This window comes from Labrus bergylta, chromosome 13 (genome assembly GCF_963930695.1).
Source record: "Labrus bergylta chromosome 13, fLabBer1.1, whole genome shotgun sequence".
NCBI classification, from domain to species: domain Eukaryota; kingdom Metazoa; phylum Chordata; class Actinopteri; order Labriformes; family Labridae; genus Labrus; species Labrus bergylta.
The window spans coordinates 3,754,532-3,777,172 of record NC_089207.1 but is presented as its reverse complement, the minus strand read 5'-3'; the positions used below and the strand labels follow the sequence as shown (position 1 = coordinate 3,777,172).

The window sequence follows — 22,641 nt, the reverse complement described above, 5'->3', positions numbered from 1 at the left end:
ATTAACCTGCCGTCTTAGTAATTAAATAATAACAAAACCCCTCTAATAGTTTTTACACTAACTCTTTCATCTCATCCACAGACCCTCTGCAGCGTGCATCTTTATGGAGTGAAACTGTCATTGGATGAAGCGCCCCCTACTGGCAGTCTTTGTACACAGCTATCGTCACAAACTAAATCTCCATCTTTATGGCCTACAAAGAAATGGGAAACAAACACACGGCTATTTATAAAGCTCTCACAGAAAAATTACCTCATACATGTCTCGACTGGACGTTACCAGACACGTTCCTCAAAACGTTTACTCTTGAATGTTCCTCGAGTCAGATCGGAACTGGGAAAATCTGCTTTTTCTTATACTTCTTGAGGGAAATTAACTTTTACCTTTTGGTGCATTTTAGAATCCTGATTTTAAGCCTCCCAACCTCTGTTTGTAACATAAGTGTGTTTATTTATTGCAGTTTTGTACTCCCTTAATTATCTTAGTACATTTTAGCCTTTTGTAGACTGATTTTAGCAGTCTTGTATTTATCTGTCCCCTGTTTGTCTTTTTGATTTAATGTCTGTTTTCTAATTATTTCTGTAACGACTCAATGTCATAGTAAATGAGGGTTGCTCCTCAATGATCTTTCGAGTATAAATAAAACTTGAATTAATCCAAGGTTGTAATGATGATTCTCATGATAAGAAAGGGACGAGGTTATAAAATGAATAATAATAATAATAATAATAATAATAATAATAATAATAACTTAGATTTATATAGCGCCTTTCATGAAACCCGAGGTCGCTTATAAGGAAAATGAAGGTAGATAGAAACCTCAGGGGTGATACAAGGTGTGAGAAAAGGCCTGGGAGTATAGTGAGACAACATGTAATCGACATATGTTTGTGTGTTCTGTGTTTTAATGTGTGACAGTTTTCGAGTCTTTACCTGGGCACACTGGTCAGGTACGTCAGCACGTTGTGAAACTCTCCGTCTGTGATCTCTCCAAACGCTGGGAATTCTGGGAACACAATGATGGGGCTGCCATTATCCCCTCTGCCTCCTAAAAAATGGAAGAGGAACAGTTATTTCAGAGAGACAAATATAGAGGAATTACATAAGAATACTTTGAGTACAGCTTCCTGAATTTGTCTGATGGCTCAGTCATCAATATTTGAAGGAAATGTTAAAAATAAACTGGGCAGTGGCTGGTTACTGAAGATGACAGGATGAAGCTGTGGCCACTTGAGGGTGCTGATGTTAAAGTGGCCGTTAGAGATGAGTGAGGCTTGACAGAAATAAACTGCAAAATCCATTTTAAGAAACCATGACCTTCCCTTTTAGGAGAAACAAAACAGCAATAACATAAAAGTTAGGTGACAAAGTTAGAAAACCGCACGCTGCAGTGAGAGCCTTTGTTTACATTTTCCAATGCAAATATTCGCAGTGTGGTACATTTGACTGTTAAAAATAATCAGGGGGGGTCTTATCTTAATAAAACAACAACTGAAACATAGACAGAACAAAATCAAGCAAGTGATGAGGTATAGTTTTTTATCCATAGGGGGCGCCAAAACACACACCGAAGGTCAGCACAGAAGCTTTAATCAGTAGATTATAAATTCAAGTTTTCAAACCCATCCTATATGAATAATTATTTTTAAAAATGATAATCTTCTTCTTTTCCAGTATTGTTGAGGTTTTCATGAAGAGCCGCCTAATAAAATTACATTCTGGTTTTAATGTTATTATCCTGGTTGGTGCTTAGAGGTATGTTAGGGCGCGGTCACACTGGCCATCTGTACGGTAAGGTTACATACTTTTTTTCAAACAAAGCTCCGCCCACTTCAAACCAGTGAGAAGAGCAGGAAAAAAAAAACCCATAAAATATAAAAAAATGTCTCAACAAATAAAACACCAGTGCTCTAATGTTGGCAGGAAGTTGTGTTTTTATGATCTCATCTTCATCTGCTAAATGAATTGTTGAACCTTTCAAAGTAAAAGGGTGACTGGGGAAAAATGTTTTTATGAGTCTATTAAAAAAAGGAAAGAAAGAGTTTTACTCTCCATTATGGTGACACGTTGTGAAACACGACACTTACAATGCGTTTGAACGCGATGATTGTTGTTGACATCAACACACTCGATCTCACCTTACACACACAAACACACACACACACACACACACACACACACACACACACACACACACAAACACACACAGCTGCTCTGTCAGCACATGCGACTGGAATATCAATCTGTCTGTCTTTTTCTTCTTCTTCTTCTTCTTCTTCTCATCGCTATGGCAACAACAAGTGCATGGTCATGGTTTCAACGTCTGCTCGGATCTGTGTTTGTGAAATGGTTCCCGGACTCTGCAGCAGACACAAGGTCACGGCCGTCAGACACACAGAAACTAGACTAACACAGTCAGCATAGAAGCGGCGTCGCAAATATCTGAAAAGCTAAAGATTAGTAAATTACAATAGGTCTCAAACGTGATGTGAGGACGAAAAATAACCTTTTTTTCTTCTTCTTCTAATGAATTTAACATCCAGAGGGAAAAACAGACATAACAGTTGCAACCAGACAGAGAACAAACGGTGAAGAGGAAAAGGTGGCTGATATTTGATTAACAAATCATATTCAACAGGAGAAACCGTTTCACTACGCAAATTCCAAACGGAGTTAAAAGTAAATCATTCAAGAGATGACAGAGATAAGAAAGATGATTAGTCACAAGCTGATGATTCATAAATGTAATGTCAGCATTTTAAATCCATTTTATTAACGTATCTCATGATAACATGCACGACAGGTACAAGAAGTTTTGAGGTGAATCCAGTAGGCAAAGCTAGCAGGCAAGAAAGCAGCTGTGATGGCTGCAATGTCATCATTAGAGACAACTTTGTATGATCTAAGTATTTACATTAACAGTGCTGGAACTGGTTTTTCCCACATACATACATGCTTAGATTGTTTTTTTTAGTGACTGAAAAGCTATGCCACTCTTCCTGTTCTCCAAAACAACACATATATATCTCCCAAGCTGACTCACTTTTCCAACGTCATCTTCCTGCAATATTCACGACTTGAATCTGGATGTTTCAAATATGGTGGTCAGTCTCTTAAAAATAGCAGTCTGAGCCTCTTAGTGGCAAAAAAAGAAGCACTTTGAGTGGATGCACTTTGCAGTTGCCCCAAAGGATTAAACGTCAGTACATTGTCTTGACTAGTACCTGCAAAGCCAGACGATGTAATTCTGTATTTACTTGTGCTGTACCTATTCGTCATTTAGACCCTAAAATAAGTAAATTCTAAATTCTGCTTTAATAAAGTAGCACACAGCATATGTACCAGTGTGAAACGTCCAGTATAAACATGTTTTTTTGCACTACTCACTGCTGCGCTATTGTCTTATTTAGCCTTGTATATATTAGTGTTTTTTTTTTTTGCTTATATTATGTTTAATGTTTAACTTTGCACACTGAGAGCACGGTTACTGAAGACAAATTCTGTGTGTGTCTATGTGTGTGTGTGTAAGCATACACGGCCAATAAATCTGATTCTATTCTATTCAAATAGAGATAAAGAAGTGTCACCTGAAAGGAAGGCAAACTGCTTCTTGAGGTCAGGGATGATGTCAGCCGCACGGAGAGGACTGCTGTCCAGCTGCATGATCTCATCTGCAAAAGAAGAAACATAAAATATCAGTTTATTTTATTTATTTATTTAAAATAGAGACAGTGGACATTAACGAACATAAAACTGTAAATATGCCAGATTATAACCACAGGCTAACTTCCTTCTGTAGTCCTTTGGCGGGTTGGTGGTAAACAGGAAAACAAGTTACATAAAAAAACACAATGACAAGCAAAGCTTTTATTTGAAGGTGTTATATGTCAGAGTAGATGTCCAGTAGATGTTGCACTTCAGCAAAAGTCTCCAAGACAGATAAATAAAACTTTTCTTTCTTTTCATACCGTCTCTCCCTCAGCGCACTGCCCCCCCCCCCCCCCCAACTGTTCTGACAGAGTATAGACATTTGCAGAACTGATCTCCGTTCTAATATGCAGCCAGAAGTATTTTAGACCAAATGGAGTTTTATTCTTCTTTTTGGAAAGTGTATTGTTCTCCTTCAGTTCTACTCTTGCGATGACACTATTCCATTATGCCTCAAGTTTATAAACAGCCCTGAGTGGGCGGGGCTGCCTTTCTTCCCTCACATGGTGGGAGGGCTAACGTTTGGAGAGGGAGGGGTTCACAAAAAAATAACCCTGAATGAAACATGTTTGGGCCTCCGGCTTGTTTATGTGTCACCCAAAGGAAACACTGTGTGAACACAGGGCTCAGAACAACAAACCCAGAGGGAGTTTGACTTCACTCTATTCAAGATTCAGATTCAAGAATCCTTTATTGTCATCGACTGTTTTTTGTTTTTTGGGTTGATGTTTTTGTCAAAGCTTCTTTGAGTATTCAGAAAAGCGCTATATAAAACTAATGTATTATTATTATTATTATTATTATTATTATTATTATTATTATTATTATTATCTATACCAGACAAGTACATAGTAGAACAAAATTCTGTTGCATCTGGCTTAAGACGCTAAACAAATAAAAAACATAAATATGTTCATTTGCATATGTAAAAAAAAAAAGGGGTCAATGGAAAAAATAAACAACTCTGTGAAAGCACAAAACAGTTAAATCTAAAAATTGCATGCACAATCAGAGAGTACTGTGAATGTAATGTTTATGTAAAAGGAGGGGAAACACTTGAAGGAACAGTAAAAAAAGCAGTGCGGTAAATGTGTTAAAACAAAGTCATTACTCAACAATATATTTAGTGTGGGTATATTTGAGATCTGATATATTCATGTTTAAGAAAGTTGCATATTATACCTTTAGGTATGGAGGGAGCCTGAAGTCCATATCTATTATTTAAAGATATTTTTGGGGCCATTTGAGCCTTTATAAGATATGACAGTGAAGAAAGACGGGACATGTTGAGAAAAGAGATTGGAGGGCAACCTGCAGTAAAATGTTTAAGACTCAAACTAAGGACCGTGAGGACTGAAGCCTCTGCACATCGGGCTTTAAACACTAGGTCAAACACGTGTCCCAATTACCCAGGGCTTTAACACTGTTGTTCATTACAGCTTCATACATTGGTTTTATCTGGCATTTTCCACCAATAACCGAATAACAAAGTTAATAAAAAAGGGCTTCTTTGCCATTCATACTACATAGACTCAGATTTAAAAATCAAAAGAGACATGCCATAACTTTAGCAGTTAGCAGAAACTGGCTGTTAGATCCCACAGAGCTGCTCTGTTGTTGATAACAGTTAAGTACTGACTTAAACGCTCTCTATCCTCATAAGGATTTAAATAATCAGATTGAAGGTTGATTAGCCCGGTAGGAGATGAAGATTGTGGTTATACCAAGATCCAAATAGAGGTTCAATGCAGACACTCATGGGGGTTTTGGTGGATATTTGAATAGTAATTAGTTCAACCAGTGAATTTTTGGCGGTGTGACACATTGTTCACTTTAGTATTTAATCTAAATACCATTAAACCGGGGCACTGGTTTGGCTCAGTTGGTGGATCGGGTACCCCATGTTCAAAGGTTACAGCCCTCATTGGACTGGTTGAAGGTTTGACTCCCCATTCTGCCAATATTTGTTGCATGTCTACCCCACTCTCTCTCCCCACATTCTCGGTCTTCAGATGTCCTATCAAATAAAGGCAAAAGCCCCAAAAAATAATCTCAAAGAAACTCTAATGTAGTGAGCTGTTTCAATCAAATCTGAATATTCAGCAGATTTCTGTTACAGTGTTAGGGGTAAAGAGATATTTAGGTTACACTGAGAAACAGTCATCGATATGCATAAGCAGTCTCCCTACTGCACAGCGTATGCTTTGGTTTGTATCCAAGGAACTTTGCAGCTGAGCTCTTTGAATGCAAACTGGCCACAGTTCAACTTGACAAACGAGAGCTGCCACTATAGGAGCCAAAACAGATCAATACAGGAAAAAATGGCACAAGTAAACTAATATGCTGCAGGATCAGAACGTTTCTATTTGTCTGAGTCTCTTACACACCGTCAGTGTTAACATAAACTGAAAGTTACACATCTTTTTATTTTTACAGGAAGACACTTTGGTGTGCAATTTAAAATGTACTCAATGCTCAAGAAAAAAATAAAACCAGGAAATTTGTCTAATAACATTTTTTGGCATCTATGTTCTGATCGCTCATATATTTTTGTTATGATTAAAGCAGCCATATACAATCAAATCCCAACATGTACACCACCCATTTTTCTTAAAAGGAAAACATTATCTCTAAAGTTTGTTAATTTTTTTTCAGTTTCCTGTCTCACTGAATGAGGCAGCTGCCTGTTATGTCTTTTAAAAAAAACATGATGGAAAGAAGCCATAGTGACCATAAGCTTTATAAACCACATAGTGTTTGGATAGTGTTTAAGAAGAGTCACTTGTAGTATCAGGTCTTTGTAGTATTTAGGTGTGCAAACAGTTGCCTCCTATCAGGGTCATTAAACTGCACTGGTGGTATCAGAACATGAAAAACAACTGCAGAGTTTCTTTCCACATGTGGAGAGTGGATTTTCAAAGACCCGTACATAAACATTTAACCATAGGAGTCCTTGTGCCATTAGGGCTGGGCGATATGGACCAAAACTCATATCTTGATATTGATTAGCTGAATGGCGATACTCGATATATATCGATATGTATTTGGAAAAATAAACTACCTGTTTGTGAATTTAAATAGTTATATAATAAAATAAATATGTTCCTTAAATACAATGAAAGAGAGAGAGAGGAGGAGCAGGGTGAAGAGGGACAGACAGTCAGACATCATCAGTGAGATGAGAAAAAGGTGACCTGGCACCTCTGTAACGTTATTTTAATGCAACATAAACTACATTGATATTAACGATATTGTCTTACCCTATATCTTGTTTGAAAATATATCAATATATCTTGGAAACTCGATATATTTCCCAGCCCTAGCGGCCATGCCATTAAAGATAAGGGCCGGCATCTGAAAAAGAACTGCTTAAGTTCAGAGTCAATACCGTCCTCTTCATCTCCTAATTACGTCTGTTGGCAACAGAGCTGCAGCTCTTTTAGTTTTATAGAATCCATCAGAGTCTCTTCAGCATGGACAATAGGAGTGATGACTCCTGGAAGTAAGCTGAAGGAGCGTCCAGGCAACAGGAGTAGTCAGAGGATTATCAAAGGAGTGTCCAACAGTGACAGAAAGTATCCTCTAGTCATTGTTCCTGCACAGACTGGAAAGTCAGTTACTGTAAAGAGCAATGTTGACTTTTCAGTCTGACAGTGTTTGCTCTGTTTCCCTGAAGGAAATCATCTAATGCATTGTAACGCTGGGAAACATGCAGAAGCTCTACATACAGGTCCAAAACACTTTCTGGACCAAAACTACTGTTTCATTTCATCATGTGGGAAGATCATAATTAATAGCGACACTTATGACTTTTCCCCCTTGCTTGCAATTTTTCAGACCACTATTTAAAAAAGTCTCCTTACATACAGAGTTCATTCTGTCCCCTGTAACGTCGTAAAACTCAGTGTCCACCCTGTGCTTATAAATGGATTCAGTCGACGTTTGCATTCGGCTCTAAGGCGTTCAAATACAGAATACAGTTAAAGAGATATAGTACAGTTCATTTCATGCACTGTCTCACATGCATGGAATGAAAATTGGCAATTATTGACCTCTCATTCTCTTTCATCTGTCCGAGCTTTAACCTCAATCATGAAACCTGTTTTTAAATCTCTTAAGACCCATCTCTTTTCCCTGCATGGCCTTTGACACACAGTAAGACGTCGACTTATTTGATTTCTTTTTTGCATGCCTATTCATTTTACTTGTGTTTTATGTCTTTTAAATTGATTCTGTGTTTCCCATGTAGTTTTCTTTTATCTCATGTGAGCTGTTACGTATTCTATTTATTCTTCTGTACAACACTTTGGTCAACTGTGGTTGTTTTAAAGTGCTTAACAAATAAAGTTGGATTGGAAACCGCTTCAGTTTAAATGACTGTAAAAATAGAGGATTTCTCGGACCATGACAAAAATTAACAGATCAGGGTATTTCCTCCTCTTGACAAAGTTATTTTGCATCTTCACCTGATCAGAGTCCAACTGTGGTTAACTTTGACTGATAAGAGCTGCAGCCTAAACCAATAAGTTTGTGGGTGACCCCTGAAATGGATTAGAAAAGCAGCAGACTGATATCCTTGAGCTTCATCACGTCCTGCACTGATCAGATTCAGAATAAGATAAAACATTTAGCCTCCTGCAGTCTCGGTTCTTTAACAGAATATTCGGCTTGTTTTTACAACTCTCTAAAGTCCGTTAACAATAATACAAAAAACACAAACCCCACCCCCCGAAGAAACGAGCATATCAAGGTTAATACTGGAAAACGCAGATGAAAATACACTCTCCCTACAAAGTTTCCCGTATAGCGCCATACCTGCCCTCTGACAAAGTAGTGACATCATCAGTCCATCTGAAAAGCACCACAAAGACAATCCAAAATCATGGATGTATGCTCCTGTCTGTTCCCTGTGCGTTATCCGGACTGTTGATCCCTTTACAGGCTCAGCCCTCCTCCTCCTCCTCTGACTCCTCCAGTTCAAACAAACCAGGGAGTCTTGCTCTAACTCTTTGTTTGGCAATGAGGCCTATCAGGTGACTGAGCCCGAGGATATCAGTACACAGACCTTCAACGCTCTCTTTCTCTCTGACACAAAGTGTTTGAGGACACGATTCGCTCTGGTGCGTCTTCTCGCTCTCCACTTCCTCCTCTGAAACCTTTTTGTCCTCAGTGGCCAGCTGGTGTCGTCGCTGTTGTGTCAAAACAGCATCAATCAAAGTAGGATTTAGATTTCAATCCGACCTACTAGTAAACATTTCAAAAACCTTGAATTGTGAATTATATGAAATGTATCAGGCCCCCGAAAGATTAACAATACAGAGATCTGCAAGACAGTTACTTAAAACTCTGCACCTTTAAGAAAAAGCTAAAGACCCAGCTCTTTCATGAATACCTACTAACTTAATGATGATGGTCTCCATATTATTGATGATGATGATGGTTGTGACGATGGTTTTTGTTTGATAACGACGACTTATAAGATGGTTTCTATACTGATTAGAGCTCTCAAGAACTGCCCTCAATGTTGTGCTTTGCCTCTGGTCACTTCCTGTCAGCACCTGTGTGTCCAATCAGACTCAAAGCTGATCGTTTGCTCTTACTGACATTGTTCCCTTTTTTCTAGATCCTTGCTTGTGTTGTTCTTACTCTCTGATGTACGTCGCTTTGGATAAAAGCGTCTGCTCAGTGAATTGTAGAATTGTAGCTCCTGTGAGAAACTTTTGGTCTGTGTCGATTTTGGCGCCCCCTATGGACAAAGCTGTACCTATCATCATTTTGCTGCTCTTTAAAGTACTTTTTTTTACTTGTTTTCTTTTAACAGTCAAATGTTTCAGCTATTGAGAATCTTTTCTTTGGGAAAAGATGGGTGGGGGTGGGGGGGGGTTCTTGTTTGGACACATTTAATTTACAGCGCCTGGAACAAAATAAAAGTAACCCCCCTTAAAACTTTTGGCCGACCTTGAAACAGATTTTCAGGGCCTCTTCTGTCAGTCTGATTTTAGAGACGAACACAATCCCTGACGGGAAAAGGAGATCAGCGACATCACGGCATCTTAACCAAGTTTGTGACATCACGGACGCTGCTGTTCAGCTTCTGTTCACTAAAACAGGTGGTTCTAAATCTTGGACAGCAGCAGGACACCTCAGAGATCCCCGTTACAGATTACACTATTCTACCACACCTAGAGAGTACAAAGACACACAGAAAACCAGTCACCTTCATATTTAAAACATTAGTTGGTACCTACACTATGGTCCTTCTTCCCCTCCATTGGAAATACTATTGTTTGTGATATGTAGAAGGTTACACAACTCCATCTGTTTAACATTAAAAGCCTAAGTGTAGCTGGGAAAATTATATTATCAAGCTAACTCATGAACTGTGTCACTAGATATTTTTTCTGAAATACTGAATCAACCTTTCACTGTTACTCGACCTGTAGTGGAATATTCTGTATCAACCCTTTGCTCTGTTGATTGGGTAATATTTCCAAAGATCTGTAGCTGACAGATTTCGATTAGAGACTGATTCCTTCAGGTGTTATTTGAGACACAACTTTGTTTGCCTCTATTCTTTTTAGTTTTTACCTCAAGCAAGGGTGTGTGCACACCCTTCCAATGTGTCCTTCACACGGGTCAGGCCAGTGGCAATGAGACTGAATAAATCACCTTATCTGTGATGTTTGGTAAAGCATGGGTTTGCAGCCTGAGGACACAGAGCTGCAGCTGTCTGGTCATCTGCACAGCTCTCTCACACACTCTACACACACACAGCATCAAGTTCACACAGAAACCCGCACCAGTTTCCTCTTTCTGACCCCCAGCCACACCCTGCCCCCAGTAACTCCCACACATATCAAAATCAGCCACCACCCACCCAGGTCAGCCATTTGTTTTCCAGAAAGAGACTATTCTGTTACTGAAAAAATCCCCTCCTGGAAGAATCAGGTTCAAGTTTCAGTTCCGGTATTTAACACTATTATCAGGGGGGTAAATGCGACTATTTTGTCGCATTTACCCCCCTGACTGTCCCTTTTTGTTTTTCCTTCTACTTCGCTCCAGACTTCCACTGTCTGCTCATACAGTGTTATACAATAGTAAACAACCCCTCTGGATATTTAAAAAGGAAGAAGCAGTTTCAGATACTACTGTATTTCTAAGACAGACAGTGAAACCACTCAGGTGTCTTTTCTGGTCTCTCGTTCTTTTTGTGATTTCACTCATCACAAAGTATCGATGATGTCACGAGGTACTGAAAAATATCAAGAGAGTATTGGGAGAAAAAAAGAAGTATTTTTGTCGCAGAGGTGGTCTCAATAAAAGTCTGTATATTGGCATAAGGAGGCCACATCCTCCCGACAGAGATGCTGAATTTTATTGCTTACATTTAGTGACTCAGGTGACCTTTAGAGTTTATTTCCTCATACTTGTTTGAATGATTATGAGCTAATAATTAAAAAATCCCAAAGTGTTTGCTGTTTTAACCTTGTGTTAAGGTTACCCTGCAAAAAAAAAAAAAAAACTATAACAATTAATCAAAACAAGATTATATCATTCCAACATTCCCTATGCACGTAAACACATGCGTGAACTACAGCTGGTGTGTACCGCCTGAGTAGCTAATGTTCTTATAAAAGGCTTAACGAAGGGGATTAGTGTCCACTCACAGTCACGTTTGTGAGGTGACGAGTCAAACATTAGTGGGTCACAGTCACACACCTGGACTGTCCCCGCCTGCCATTACTGACACAGATTAGACCGGGAGTCTCAAGGTTTCATCGGGACAGAAAGAGAGGGAGTAAACGACAACATTTTGAAAACTATGGAACAAGCTGGTTGTAGGATTGTTTAACCCACACTGTCTTTCAGTCCTTTGTTTCCCTTCTTATAAGAAACCTGAAATGAATTTGAAAATATTTAGTATATATAATACTCTGAGTGGGTCAAAGATTTTTGGGGAAAAAGGGGGCAGAAACAGAATATATTATCACCCATAAACAGAGGGGATGGGGGAGGGCAACAAGTGGGAATAAGGGGCTTACAGTCATGGCTGTGGAGGAGTGACAGAGACAATACGAAGCACTAATAAGGTTGAGCATTAACAGATGAGTCCTTAATATCACGAAGAAAGACCAGGGGTGAGAGGGTTCAAATGAGGGTGAAAAAGGGGGCAATGTTTAAGGAACTAGTAAATGTTTTTTTACTGCTCTGCCGGCTTTTGGCTGTGATCAGAAAATACAGTCATAATTTTCTAATTCTATCATATAACTATTTGTCTAATAAACCAAAAACAGACTCCCGCTTCATCCCCAATCTACATTTGGGGGGTTGGGGGTGGGGGTTAGGGGAAGATGGGGTATCACCCAAACAATTGACTGAGGGTGAGCGTGTTTTTTAAATACTTTTAATTAATGGGAGGTTCAAATCTCTGCGTATAAATTGGAGACAGTTAAGTCATGATATGTTCTTTCAAACTTCATACATGCAAAGTAAGAATAACTGTACTGTCATTTACAAATAATCTCCCACATAAAGCGCTCATGAAAAATATAGTGAACAGCAATTCTTTCCTCAAATGCAGCTCAAATCTCCTTTGCATCAACACAGACACAATGGTTATTTGCAAAGATAAGGCCCTTTGCATGGCAAAGTACCATATTCCATGTTGCACTGCCTCACTCTGAAAGGTATCCTGGTAGTTTCTCTCTTACTACTCTCTATAGAGCCTGCATTTAGAAAACAAAGGAGGGCCCTCTTGAGGGTTATAAGGCTGCTATGTCGACCGTCCCAGAAACGAGCGGGATATTCGACTCTCTGTAGGAGCGATCAAATCAAAGGGGGCAGGACAAAGTGGGGAGAATTGGGATGCAGCCTTAATATCTTCTACTCTGCCTCTTACACATCTAGGTTTTGGTTCAGTCTACATTTAGGGCAGAAATGTATTAGTGTTGATTATTACCCCAATTTCTATCAATGCAAAACACTGCATACAGAACAGTAGATACACACATCAGAACATAGAATACCAGCGATATATCCTTTGTGAGTTACAGTTTATATTGTCTTCAACCTGGAGAACTTTTTTATCACAGGAAACAACTATCAAGTAAAAACTCAAAAACTGAATGACAACAAAAGTAGGTAAAACGCTTTGTTAAACATAGACAAGGAGGTGAACTCAAGCAGAAGAGGACAGGTGGAACATGTGGAGTTAGGATAACAGATTTAAAACACAGGAGTAAACTGCTGTGTGTTAAAGGCTAGAATCATATTTATTTATAAAAGATAAAAGAAGAAAACATCTACATACCAAACAGCCAGTGGCAGCAGCGAGAAAATCTGTAGTACCTCTCCACCTCTTCCAGAGAGATCCTAACGTGACCTCCACTCTTATTTACCGGCCACAAACACACGTCCAACTCGCCCTCCGTTTTTTCATCTTTAACCTCTTCAGTTTGATTATCCACCTCTTCTTTTTGCTCCGCTTCAGTCTCCTCATCCTCTACCGACCCTACCTCTTCAGTTTGACTCCCTCCTCGACTCACTCTTTCCTCTATTCGCTCGTCAAATTTAGAATCTGGATTTCCTGCCATCACAAACCAGTCACACTCCTCTCTATCCGTGCCTACAATCCCCTCTCCTGAGTCCACCTCCAAGCAAAACCCAGAGTCCAACTCCACATCCTCCTCCACAGAGAAGCCTGAATCCTCCATCTCCTCTCCTCCCATCCTTCTTTGCCAGTCTACGTCTTCTTTGCTCCTTCTCTTAAGCAACTCTTCTTCCATGCAGCCAAGCTAAAAAAAAATAATAATAATAAAAAGGTATCACGGTAAAAGTCTCCCTCTCATTCTGGTTCCACCTTCCACCAGACCTCTACATCCAGCAGCCTCTCACTCCCCGTCAGGCTGCAGGTGCATCACAGCCTGCGGGACGTCACTCAGTAACTGTGGGGGACTTCCTATTACGACCTCAGGTTACTTTCCCTGTAGACAAAAGCTTCAGTGTAGCACCCTCCCTGCTCACCCAGGTACCCTTAACCCCTCCCTCCTGAAAGGACAACTACCTGTCCTAACCCCTCCCTCCTGAATAGCCTCCAAGTTGAATCCCTGACCTCTGAAACAGATCCAGTTGTGACTCTGTATTAGTTAAAAAAAAACAAAGAAGTAAAGTTGTGTCATATGTTGTGTCAGAGCGGTTAGCTTGTACCTGCAGCTCCCAGCACCTAATTTACCTATAGGCTATCACATCCCTGACTTGTCCTTTGCCTTATCTCAGGAGATGTGGAACCAAAAGTACAAAGCCTTCATTCTGACCAGCCCATTCAAACGACGGCCTGCATCTCCATTTAACCGACCACAGACTGTATCTATTCAAAGCCCTCTTCTCTTGTTTACAGCACTCAAAAGAGCCCATTCTTACAAAGCCACTGAAAGACTTACGTCTATAATGAGAGCTCTCACAGAAAGCCACTGTGTCTTAAATGAACGTGGTCATTTAGATTCAATTTCAATGCGTCGTAATAAAGATACGCTTCAGTCAAAATGAGCCAACTGACACCATTCTGACTCCTTACTTAGCCATCAGTCTGCTTAATGGTTTGTGCAGTAGGTTATATGTGTTAGTTTGCATGTGTACACGTGGTGTGCTTGTTGTTTGGGGGGGAGGAGGGGGGGGGTTGCTCGATGATGCTCCACGGTCCATGCACAAAGGTTATCAGTGCCATAAACCTTGAGAGATAAACACAAGGGCCATTAGGTTGGAAAAGTGCACAGTTCAAAGTGAAAACGGGGTCAAACAAAACGAATGACTGCAGACCAACTCCAGTATAAGTCCCATTTGGAGACACTTAGGTTCATAGAGCGTAAACCCAGTGAGCAAGTACCAATACTGAAAGCCACTACTGTGTGAGATGTATTTGTCCTCAAACTCAAAATGCATGTACCATCATTTTAGAAAGAAAAGAAGACATACATCACATACCCTTCATCCCAAAGGGGAAATACAAAATGTTCACTCATTTTAATTTCATAGGTTTTGTGAGAGCTCTAATAACCAGTAATCGAACATGCTGTACATGCACACACACAGGCCAGAAGTAATACTGCAAGCAGGTGTTTAGCTGTGTTAAATAAATTGTACTCAGTTTTGACTGTTTTCTTAACTTTAGATTTATGTAATCTTGATTAAATTCATTTATATTGACAGGGAAATTAGATGAACATCCATAAATGCCACCCATAATGTGTGTTTTTTATGGAAAAGTCATTGTGTGGCTACAAAAAAAAGGAAATAAATTACCTTAAGTGATGTCACTTGAGTCAGCTTTGTTTGTGATATTAGACTACAAGTTTGAAATGTATAGAAGGTTTAGAAAGGAGTTAGAAAACCAGACCATCTTAAATCTTTAGCGAACTCCCTAATCGTCAGCTAGCAGCTAGTGGTTAATTGAGCTGCTATTAACATAACAGACCAAAACCACTAAATGAGATATCAGTGCTTATTAATCGGATTTTAAAAGACAAGCTCTATGATTAACTGCAGTATTTTAATCAATTTGAGTCTAACGATATTGCCATTACCAACTTTAACATCAACCAAGTTGTCAACTGGATCCCTCACTGGCTTCCAAGACACTATCAATGATGTTTTGGTAAGTCACAATAAGTTCCCAAAACAAGACAGTTGTTATCTATAATGTGAGGCTCAACTTTTGTCATTTGCATTCTGCAGAAATTAAAGTCTTTGTATGTTCTCAATTTAACCAGGAAATCTCAAGTTGATCAACTCTAGAAACAACCTCTGACTTATGCTCTCAGGCGTCCTTAACCTTTTTTTTTTTTAATGATCTATGATTTGTGAATGCAAGCAAGCACAGGACTATTCTGAATAGACTATCAAATATCTCTCCTGTGCCTGACTTTTATAAGGATTCAGAGATGTTTAGCCGCAGTCTGTTAAAGCAAACAACTGCTACATCAACAACATAGTTCTTCTTGAATGAATTCACCGTCTGGCTAAAGACTTTAACAGAGCTGGAAGGAAAACTTTCCATGAAAGCTCGCAGCAGGAGGTACAGAAAAACACTAAGCAGACAACAAGAGCATACAGGTACGGTATGCAGAATCAATGCATCTGAACATACAGTATACTACACATGTATAAAGACACACAAGTACAAGCCATAGGTGCTAGGCACAGCAATATCTTTGCTCCTGCGGTGGCATTCATGCAGGGACAGAGCGTCCATAAATATCAAGAGGACGACCTTGGTGAGAGACGAGGCTGCCTCATAAAGACAAGGGTCACATTGAAGACTAAAGCATACACATGTTTTATAGGAAATGTACAATTTTCACATATTGTGTGTTAGTAATGTGTTTACACAAACAAATATGTGCACAAGTTGCTTTCTTCTAAGCATTTCAAAACACACAAGTAGCCTCATGATACATAGAGACACAAAAATCCCATCCATACATCTCCTGACTCACGTTGTTTTAATGGAACCATGGGCATACCACCGTCCCATTGAGAAGAACTCCTCCTCCTGGTTTTCCTCACCATCCTTTCCCCCCCCCTCTGCCTGATAGTAACACCTGGGAAAGTCCTTCTTCTATGCAGACTCCAAGGTCTCAGAGTGTCAACAATCACGCTCCAACTTGAAAACTCAGCAGCTGTAATCAGCACTTCCTGCTCCTCTGAACAGACTGCTAAGATGCCGTGTGCTGCAGTTTCGAGATTCACTGAAGAATCTCTTACTGCTGCAGGAAAAAAAGAAAAAAAAAATCTGTGCAGCTGCAGAGATTTATGTGTTGGAAAACTGAAGCGGCTGTTTAAGCTACTCAGGCACGAACTGACACACACACAGAGATACACTCACATAGACACAAACTGTTAAGACACATAAAGACAGAGAAACTGCTCAGTGGGGAGTGATCCGAGGCTCGGAGGAAACTTTGTGCGGCTCTGGGCATGATGCCCTTGCAGAACTCTGGCCAAAGCTTCAATCAGGAATCTATTACACACAAACTCTCAGAGGTATGTAGTTTTATGAACACTGCAAAGTTGTATACATGCACGCACTCTCCTAATTATTATTATTTTTTTTAGGTCTTACCATCCCAGTCTCTCCAGGAGCTCCTGCGGCTCGATGGGTTGGAGGGGTAAGGCGACCCTTGTCCAGAGATGTCCAAGTTCTGCATCAGATGACTGAGCCGGTTCATGATCCGGCACGATGCCTCCCCACCCTCCCGCAGAAACTCATGCAGCGACATGAGAGCAGGCTGCTGGTCTCACACACACACTCAAACAAACTCTGTCATCCAGAAAAGACCCCCTCCCTCCCTCCCTCCCTGCACCTGCAAAGCTCCGCTGCACACTCTAATAGACTCCAAGATGCAGACCCCAAATGCAGGCATGGGAATGTGCCAGGGACGCACAGAATCAAGCTTCTTCACATGAAGAAAGTCTGCTTGGCTACGAACAAGTCCAGCTGGGCGTCCTCTCCTCTCCTCTGCAGAAACAAATCGGGGATTGGGGGGGACTCGATGAAACAGCTCTGGTGCAAAGCAGGCAGAAGCAAAAAAAAGAGCTGAGTCACAGTCTGCACAACCTCGGTGACAAAAAAGTGTTCACGCTGGAGGTGAGAAAGGGTCCGGCTCTGCTCTGCACAAACACACTCACACTGATGCTCATGCAGACCTCGTCGCGAGTGCAACTATTGACAGCTCAGAAAGGGCGAAAGAAGGGAAGGGTGAAGGGGGGGTGGAAGCAGAGGGCAGCCGGTGGAGCACAAATCCCCTTCTGCTGCTCGGGCTAATTATATTCCTTCACTCCTTAACTAATCTGCCTTTTCTTTCCTCTTCTTTTCCACCTCCCAAGATTCTCTCATGCATTAATTATCTGATGAATTGGGAAAGAATGCACGGAGCATTAACCTGCAAAAAACTTACAAACTGCTACTCTTAAACTTTATGGTGGCTATATTACAACTTGGGGTGGGGATTTGCTCAATATGTGGCTAACTGGAGTAGAAGAGCAAATACAGAAGGTGCTTTTTAATGGGAGAGAGAAGGAGGTTGATGGAAGAGCTTTAAAGTGTGTGTTAATGTGTGTGTGTTTGGTGGTGTTTGTGCAGTTAAAGCTGGCAAGCAAAAGGCAGCTTTTAGTTTATAGGCTTAGAATAGAGATGAGAGAGGAGCTGCACTCTCACACATACTGATGAGGACACTGCAGGAGAACGAGAAACACACATCAGCCATATACTAACATGCCTCCATGTCAAACCCTCTCTTCTTCTGCTATCTAGTTAATCAGGTCTGATCCCTCCTTTATGGCATCGCCGACCCCCCGTGACCTCCCACTTTATTACAGCCCTGCATCACAGTTTTTCTACCAAAGTGACTTCTGGGTACATGTACAGACACACACATATAAATACACCAGCACAAAAAGCTCAAATGACCTGACTGTCCTTTCATTCTAAGCTAGGTGTTAAAGTCTACCCAGGGAGCCAGACAGTTCTACAAGATCTCCAGTACCTCTCCTGTTCAAATGCATTTAGATCCAACCTGATCCAGGTCAGGTCAATGTGGAGCATTTGATCAAATGTTTTGTCAAGCGGCTACCTCAGGTGTTGGAAAAATAAAGCCAATGCAATTTGAGACTGGCTGCAAAAAAACAAGAAATCCACATTATAGCCCATATAGCCCTTTTTTTTCTCTCATGGTCCACAGCACAGCTCCTACATTGCACCTTTTGTACAATTTGTGTTTTTTACATCTTACATTTTTAAATTCTGTTTTATATATTGTAATAGCTTCTTATTCTGTATTATTTAAGTTGTTGCTAGTTCTGCGTCATTTCCTTGTTAAATGTTTAGCACCAATACACCAAGTCAAATTCTTTGTATGTGTAAACTTGGCAATAAAACTTGATTCTGATTCTGATATTAAATGTTCATTTTTTACAGCAGAAATAAACATGTTAACCGTCTGGTTCAAAAATGGTTTTGACCACTATGGCTCATTTCTTTGTCGGTAAAAAACTGTGCAAGAACAATCTTTTTATAACTTATCCGTGATGCTTTGACGCCAAGGAGTTATGCATACAATTGCATAAATGGATGTGGCTGAGTTGACTGACAGGTGTAGATGTTTACTTGGATGCTAAGGCCTGCCTCAGTCATACCTCTTTGTGTGTTACTAGACTGATCCAAAGTTAGGTGGAAGTATTGTTTTCAATATGGCGACCCTCATTGTTTGGGCTTCAAAACGTCTCCTCAGAAACTAATGGGTGACATCGCTGATACTATGCCAGTCTATGCTTGATGTACAGCACAGTGCTGTCAGTGTGCTTTGGCAAACAGACAAGAGACAAAGTAACAAACAACTTGGACAGCTGTTCATGTTCAATACAAATGCTAAATGTGGGCTGCTACATCATGTAATCCCAAACTTATTGTCATTTTGTTGACCAGACGCTTATTTGAAATTGATGTTGGAACTAGCTACCTAGCTTAGCTTCCTACCGATAAATCACTGGTTCGTCTTTCTCATTGGTTGTGGCTTCCAGAAGCATTTTGACCTGCACTGGTTAATTCGGAAATGGAAAATGAAGTGAGAGGTTTCATAAGTTTTAATGATGCCATACTAGTTTAAATAAAGAACATCAAGGCTCAAATCGTTACTAAAGTTAAACTAGTGATATAGTTAGGGAGCTGGGAGCTTAACACCAACATGATCATAATGGCAACTAGCTTGTGTAGTGTCCCACATGCCAATTATTGTATTTCCATGTTAGTATGCTAACATTTGCTGATATAAAGTGAAGGAACATTCAGAAAAGAGTGACCAAAATGTTTTCATTTTGCAGACATGTGGCCACGAAACAACATTTCAACCCTATGATGATGCAGCACTTTCTCCAACAAGCAAACAGGCCGAATGAAAAGCATCTGAATGATTACAGGTGATAAGAACTCAGAGCAGAAGAGAAATGAAAAAGATATGATGAATTCAAAACCTACTGAGGACACTTTAAAGAAGAGCATTTTGACAAGATAAAATGCAATCAAACAAACTGAACATGCGTCGTTATTAAAAGCACCCTGCCTCGTTCTGGTAACGTGTGTCTTCTGACCACTTCTACAGACGCACAGCGACCTGTTTTCTCCATCTGGCTCTACACCTGCCTCACCTTTAGGAAAATAACCCCGAGGCAAGTTGAACAAACCCCGGAGCTCGAGCTAAAAAAGGAACATGACACTCACTGTTATGTCCACAACAGTGTCTGATGTATCTGATTTATGAGAAAGCTTCCTTGATGTGACTTCTGTACCAAATGATGCAGCAGAGGAAAGACTGATCCATAACAAATCACTTTGATTAAACAGCCACTCTGAAGTCATGAGACAGCTGGACTGCTTAGAGCTCAGACTCTCGTAAACCTTAGCTCCTTGTCTGGATCAGAAGCAAAAAAAAACATTGCAAGATAGTCTCTCTCTCTCACACTAACTCACAGAGAGATGTATTAAACATATAGCCAAACTTATACACAGGAAAGCCTCAACAACATGTAAAACATGTCACTGCTGTTATTGCCAAACAAACAGCTTGAAGCGTCCTGAGCTGCAGATGAACACACTCCTGCTGTAAAGCTGAGACCTGTGACTCGCTGAACTGGATGTGTCCCTTTAAATCAACTTGAAGTAGGTCAAACGCCCAGTTAGAGACTGGATGAGAGGCTGCCAATCATACTGGCCGCAAGTGACAATTACTTTCATTATATAATTATCTGCTTTGTTTACTGGTAACTGGAGATTAAATTGCGTTATGTAATTTTGTAGCCGGTGCTCTTTTTTCTTCAGCGGATATTGCATTGTCCACTACTTTAGTCGACTTTAGTCGAGCAGACTGAAATATCTCTGACACTTTTTTTTCCATTAACCATGACATCTAGTACACATCATGATGATTCTAACAGGGTGAAGGCTACTGAAGTTGGTGTTTGGATTTTTTCTAATGCTACCAGTTGAACAAAGATTTTACATATCCAGGAAAAATATTTCTACTGGACGTATGAGCATAAAAGTTTCTACACAAACTCTCAGTTCCTACGACAGGATTAGGGCCACGTTAATTTAATTTTTAATTTTTTTAATTTCAAGATTAAAGTCGTAAATTTACAAGAATAAAATCGTAAATTTACGACTTTAATCTCGAAATTTAAATAGAATTTAAAAAAATTTAACGTGGCCGTAATCCTCCGTCGTACAGTTCCTAAAGAGTAATGTATCCTTAACACTTTTCAATAATCTGACTTCTAGCACCAACAGAAAGCTGACATGTGTTTTTCCAGAGATCTAATCCTCTATAGCATGGATTGCCATGTGATTTAGCATAAACAATCATCGTCTGTAAACTGTAATGACTTTGTTTAGCCCTTATCTTTTCATTGAGAAGAAATATTTAGATTAAATAAAAATAAAAATGTGTAAAAAAAGAAAAAAAAAAATACTGGCAAAATAAAACGTATCCCAATAAATCTCAACTTTACTTTGTGAGAGCAAATTAGCCACTGTTAGCATGCTAGCCCACTAACCTTACAGTAAATGGTGAACATGATACATATTATAGTAGACTTGCTGTTTTTTGTCTGCCGAGTAGTCCATGTCAAAGTTATTTATCGATATGAGAGGAAGAGAAGATGCACATTTCCTCTGAGCACAGAGAAGATCTACCCACTCACTGCTGACCTGACTGATACATGGTTGGGTTGGATGGTCTATGTTCACCAGAAAGCCAAACTAGTGTGGTGCAAAAAGATGTTCCTGACTTTGTATCAGCTCGAGGATATGTTTAGTCATGCTGATGGTAAGAGACCAGGAGCTAACAAGAGAAACAAAGGTGTGTTTGTAAAATGAAAAACACAGGGGGGCTTGCTTCTCTGTTTTTCTGCATTTTACAACTCAACCCCTTCATTTCAGCTTAGAAGAAGTGAGCAGTTTGCAAGATTAGACAATGCTAAATCCCTTTTCATCCTCGGTTGACTTTGTTTCCCTGAATCTCCTCTCTTCACTCTCTCCTCGTCTTTGCTGTCTTCTGTGATCAGCGTTAGAGTCTCCTCTCTGAGCCGATTACTGCTCTCATCCTCCTGTCACAGCACATTCCTGTCACATTTCCTTATAGTGCTTCCAATGCTCCCATGTATGCCCCCAAATTAAACCTGTGATATGTGAAAAAGTTTTAAAATCATATCTGGGTGAGAGCGCTGCAGCTAGATATTCATTGTAGAGCCTGTAGTTCAGCTCAAGCTGAAAAAGAATCTGTTCAGATTTATTCCCCTGGCTCTGTTGTTGCTAAGCCCCCCTTCTCACTGAAGTCCACCCACTCACTACTTCACCAGCTCTGGTGCTAAGAAGAAGAAGAGGGTGCAACAAGAGCACACCGTGATGTATTAGAGATTGAAGGAAAATGATTAGAAAATCATGCAAAAAGACAAAACCAGAGCAGAACATTGACAGTTTTACTCTTCCCTTCATTTATATTCTGTACACATTAACTTACAATGCAGCTGAAAATTAAAAAAAGATCAGAAACTGTGTTGTATTTTCATTCAGTTATCACTAAATGGGCAGCTGTGGCGTCTTTAAATTAGACCAGAATCCCTGACCTTCATTGAAGCATTACCAGCACAGAACAGAATGGAAGATAGTTCATGCAAAAATGTGTTGTGTGTGTGTGTGTGTGTGTGTGTTCATGCTTGTTCGAGTGGCTGTGTACTAGCAGTGAGTGGAGTGAGGCAGATCTCTATAAAGTGATCAAAATAGAAGAGATGGTATTAGTTTGACAATTGAGAAAAAAAAAGGTCAAAAGGTCTAACTGCAGGAGCAACATCATGACATCACATCTTCGGCTGGGGAAAAAGGTTCTC

The 22,641-nt window shown here is 40.0% G+C and overlaps 1 protein-coding gene across 9 annotated transcripts in view; it reads right to left on the bottom strand.

The window, feature by feature from the left end:
* The window catches only part of mcf2lb (mcf.2 cell line derived transforming sequence-like b), a 48,552-nt gene that overhangs the window by 24,512 nt on the left and 1,399 nt on the right, over positions 1-22,641 (bottom strand). For 4 of the 9 annotated variants that reach the window (XM_065962328.1, XM_065962329.1, XM_065962330.1 and 1 more), the window contains exons 2-3: positions 3,588-3,671; positions 934-1,048 (exon numbers count right to left, since the gene is read on the bottom strand). In XM_065962328.1, the coding sequence (XP_065818400.1) occupies positions 934-1,048; positions 3,588-3,671 (199 nt within the window). Of the gene's footprint in view, positions 1-933; positions 1,049-3,587; positions 3,672-8,523; positions 8,643-13,018; positions 13,614-16,199; positions 16,288-16,825; positions 17,029-22,641 lie in introns of those variants that run through there. The other 5 variants (XM_065962333.1, XM_020648380.3, XM_065962334.1 and 2 more) reach the window with 5 other exon arrangements.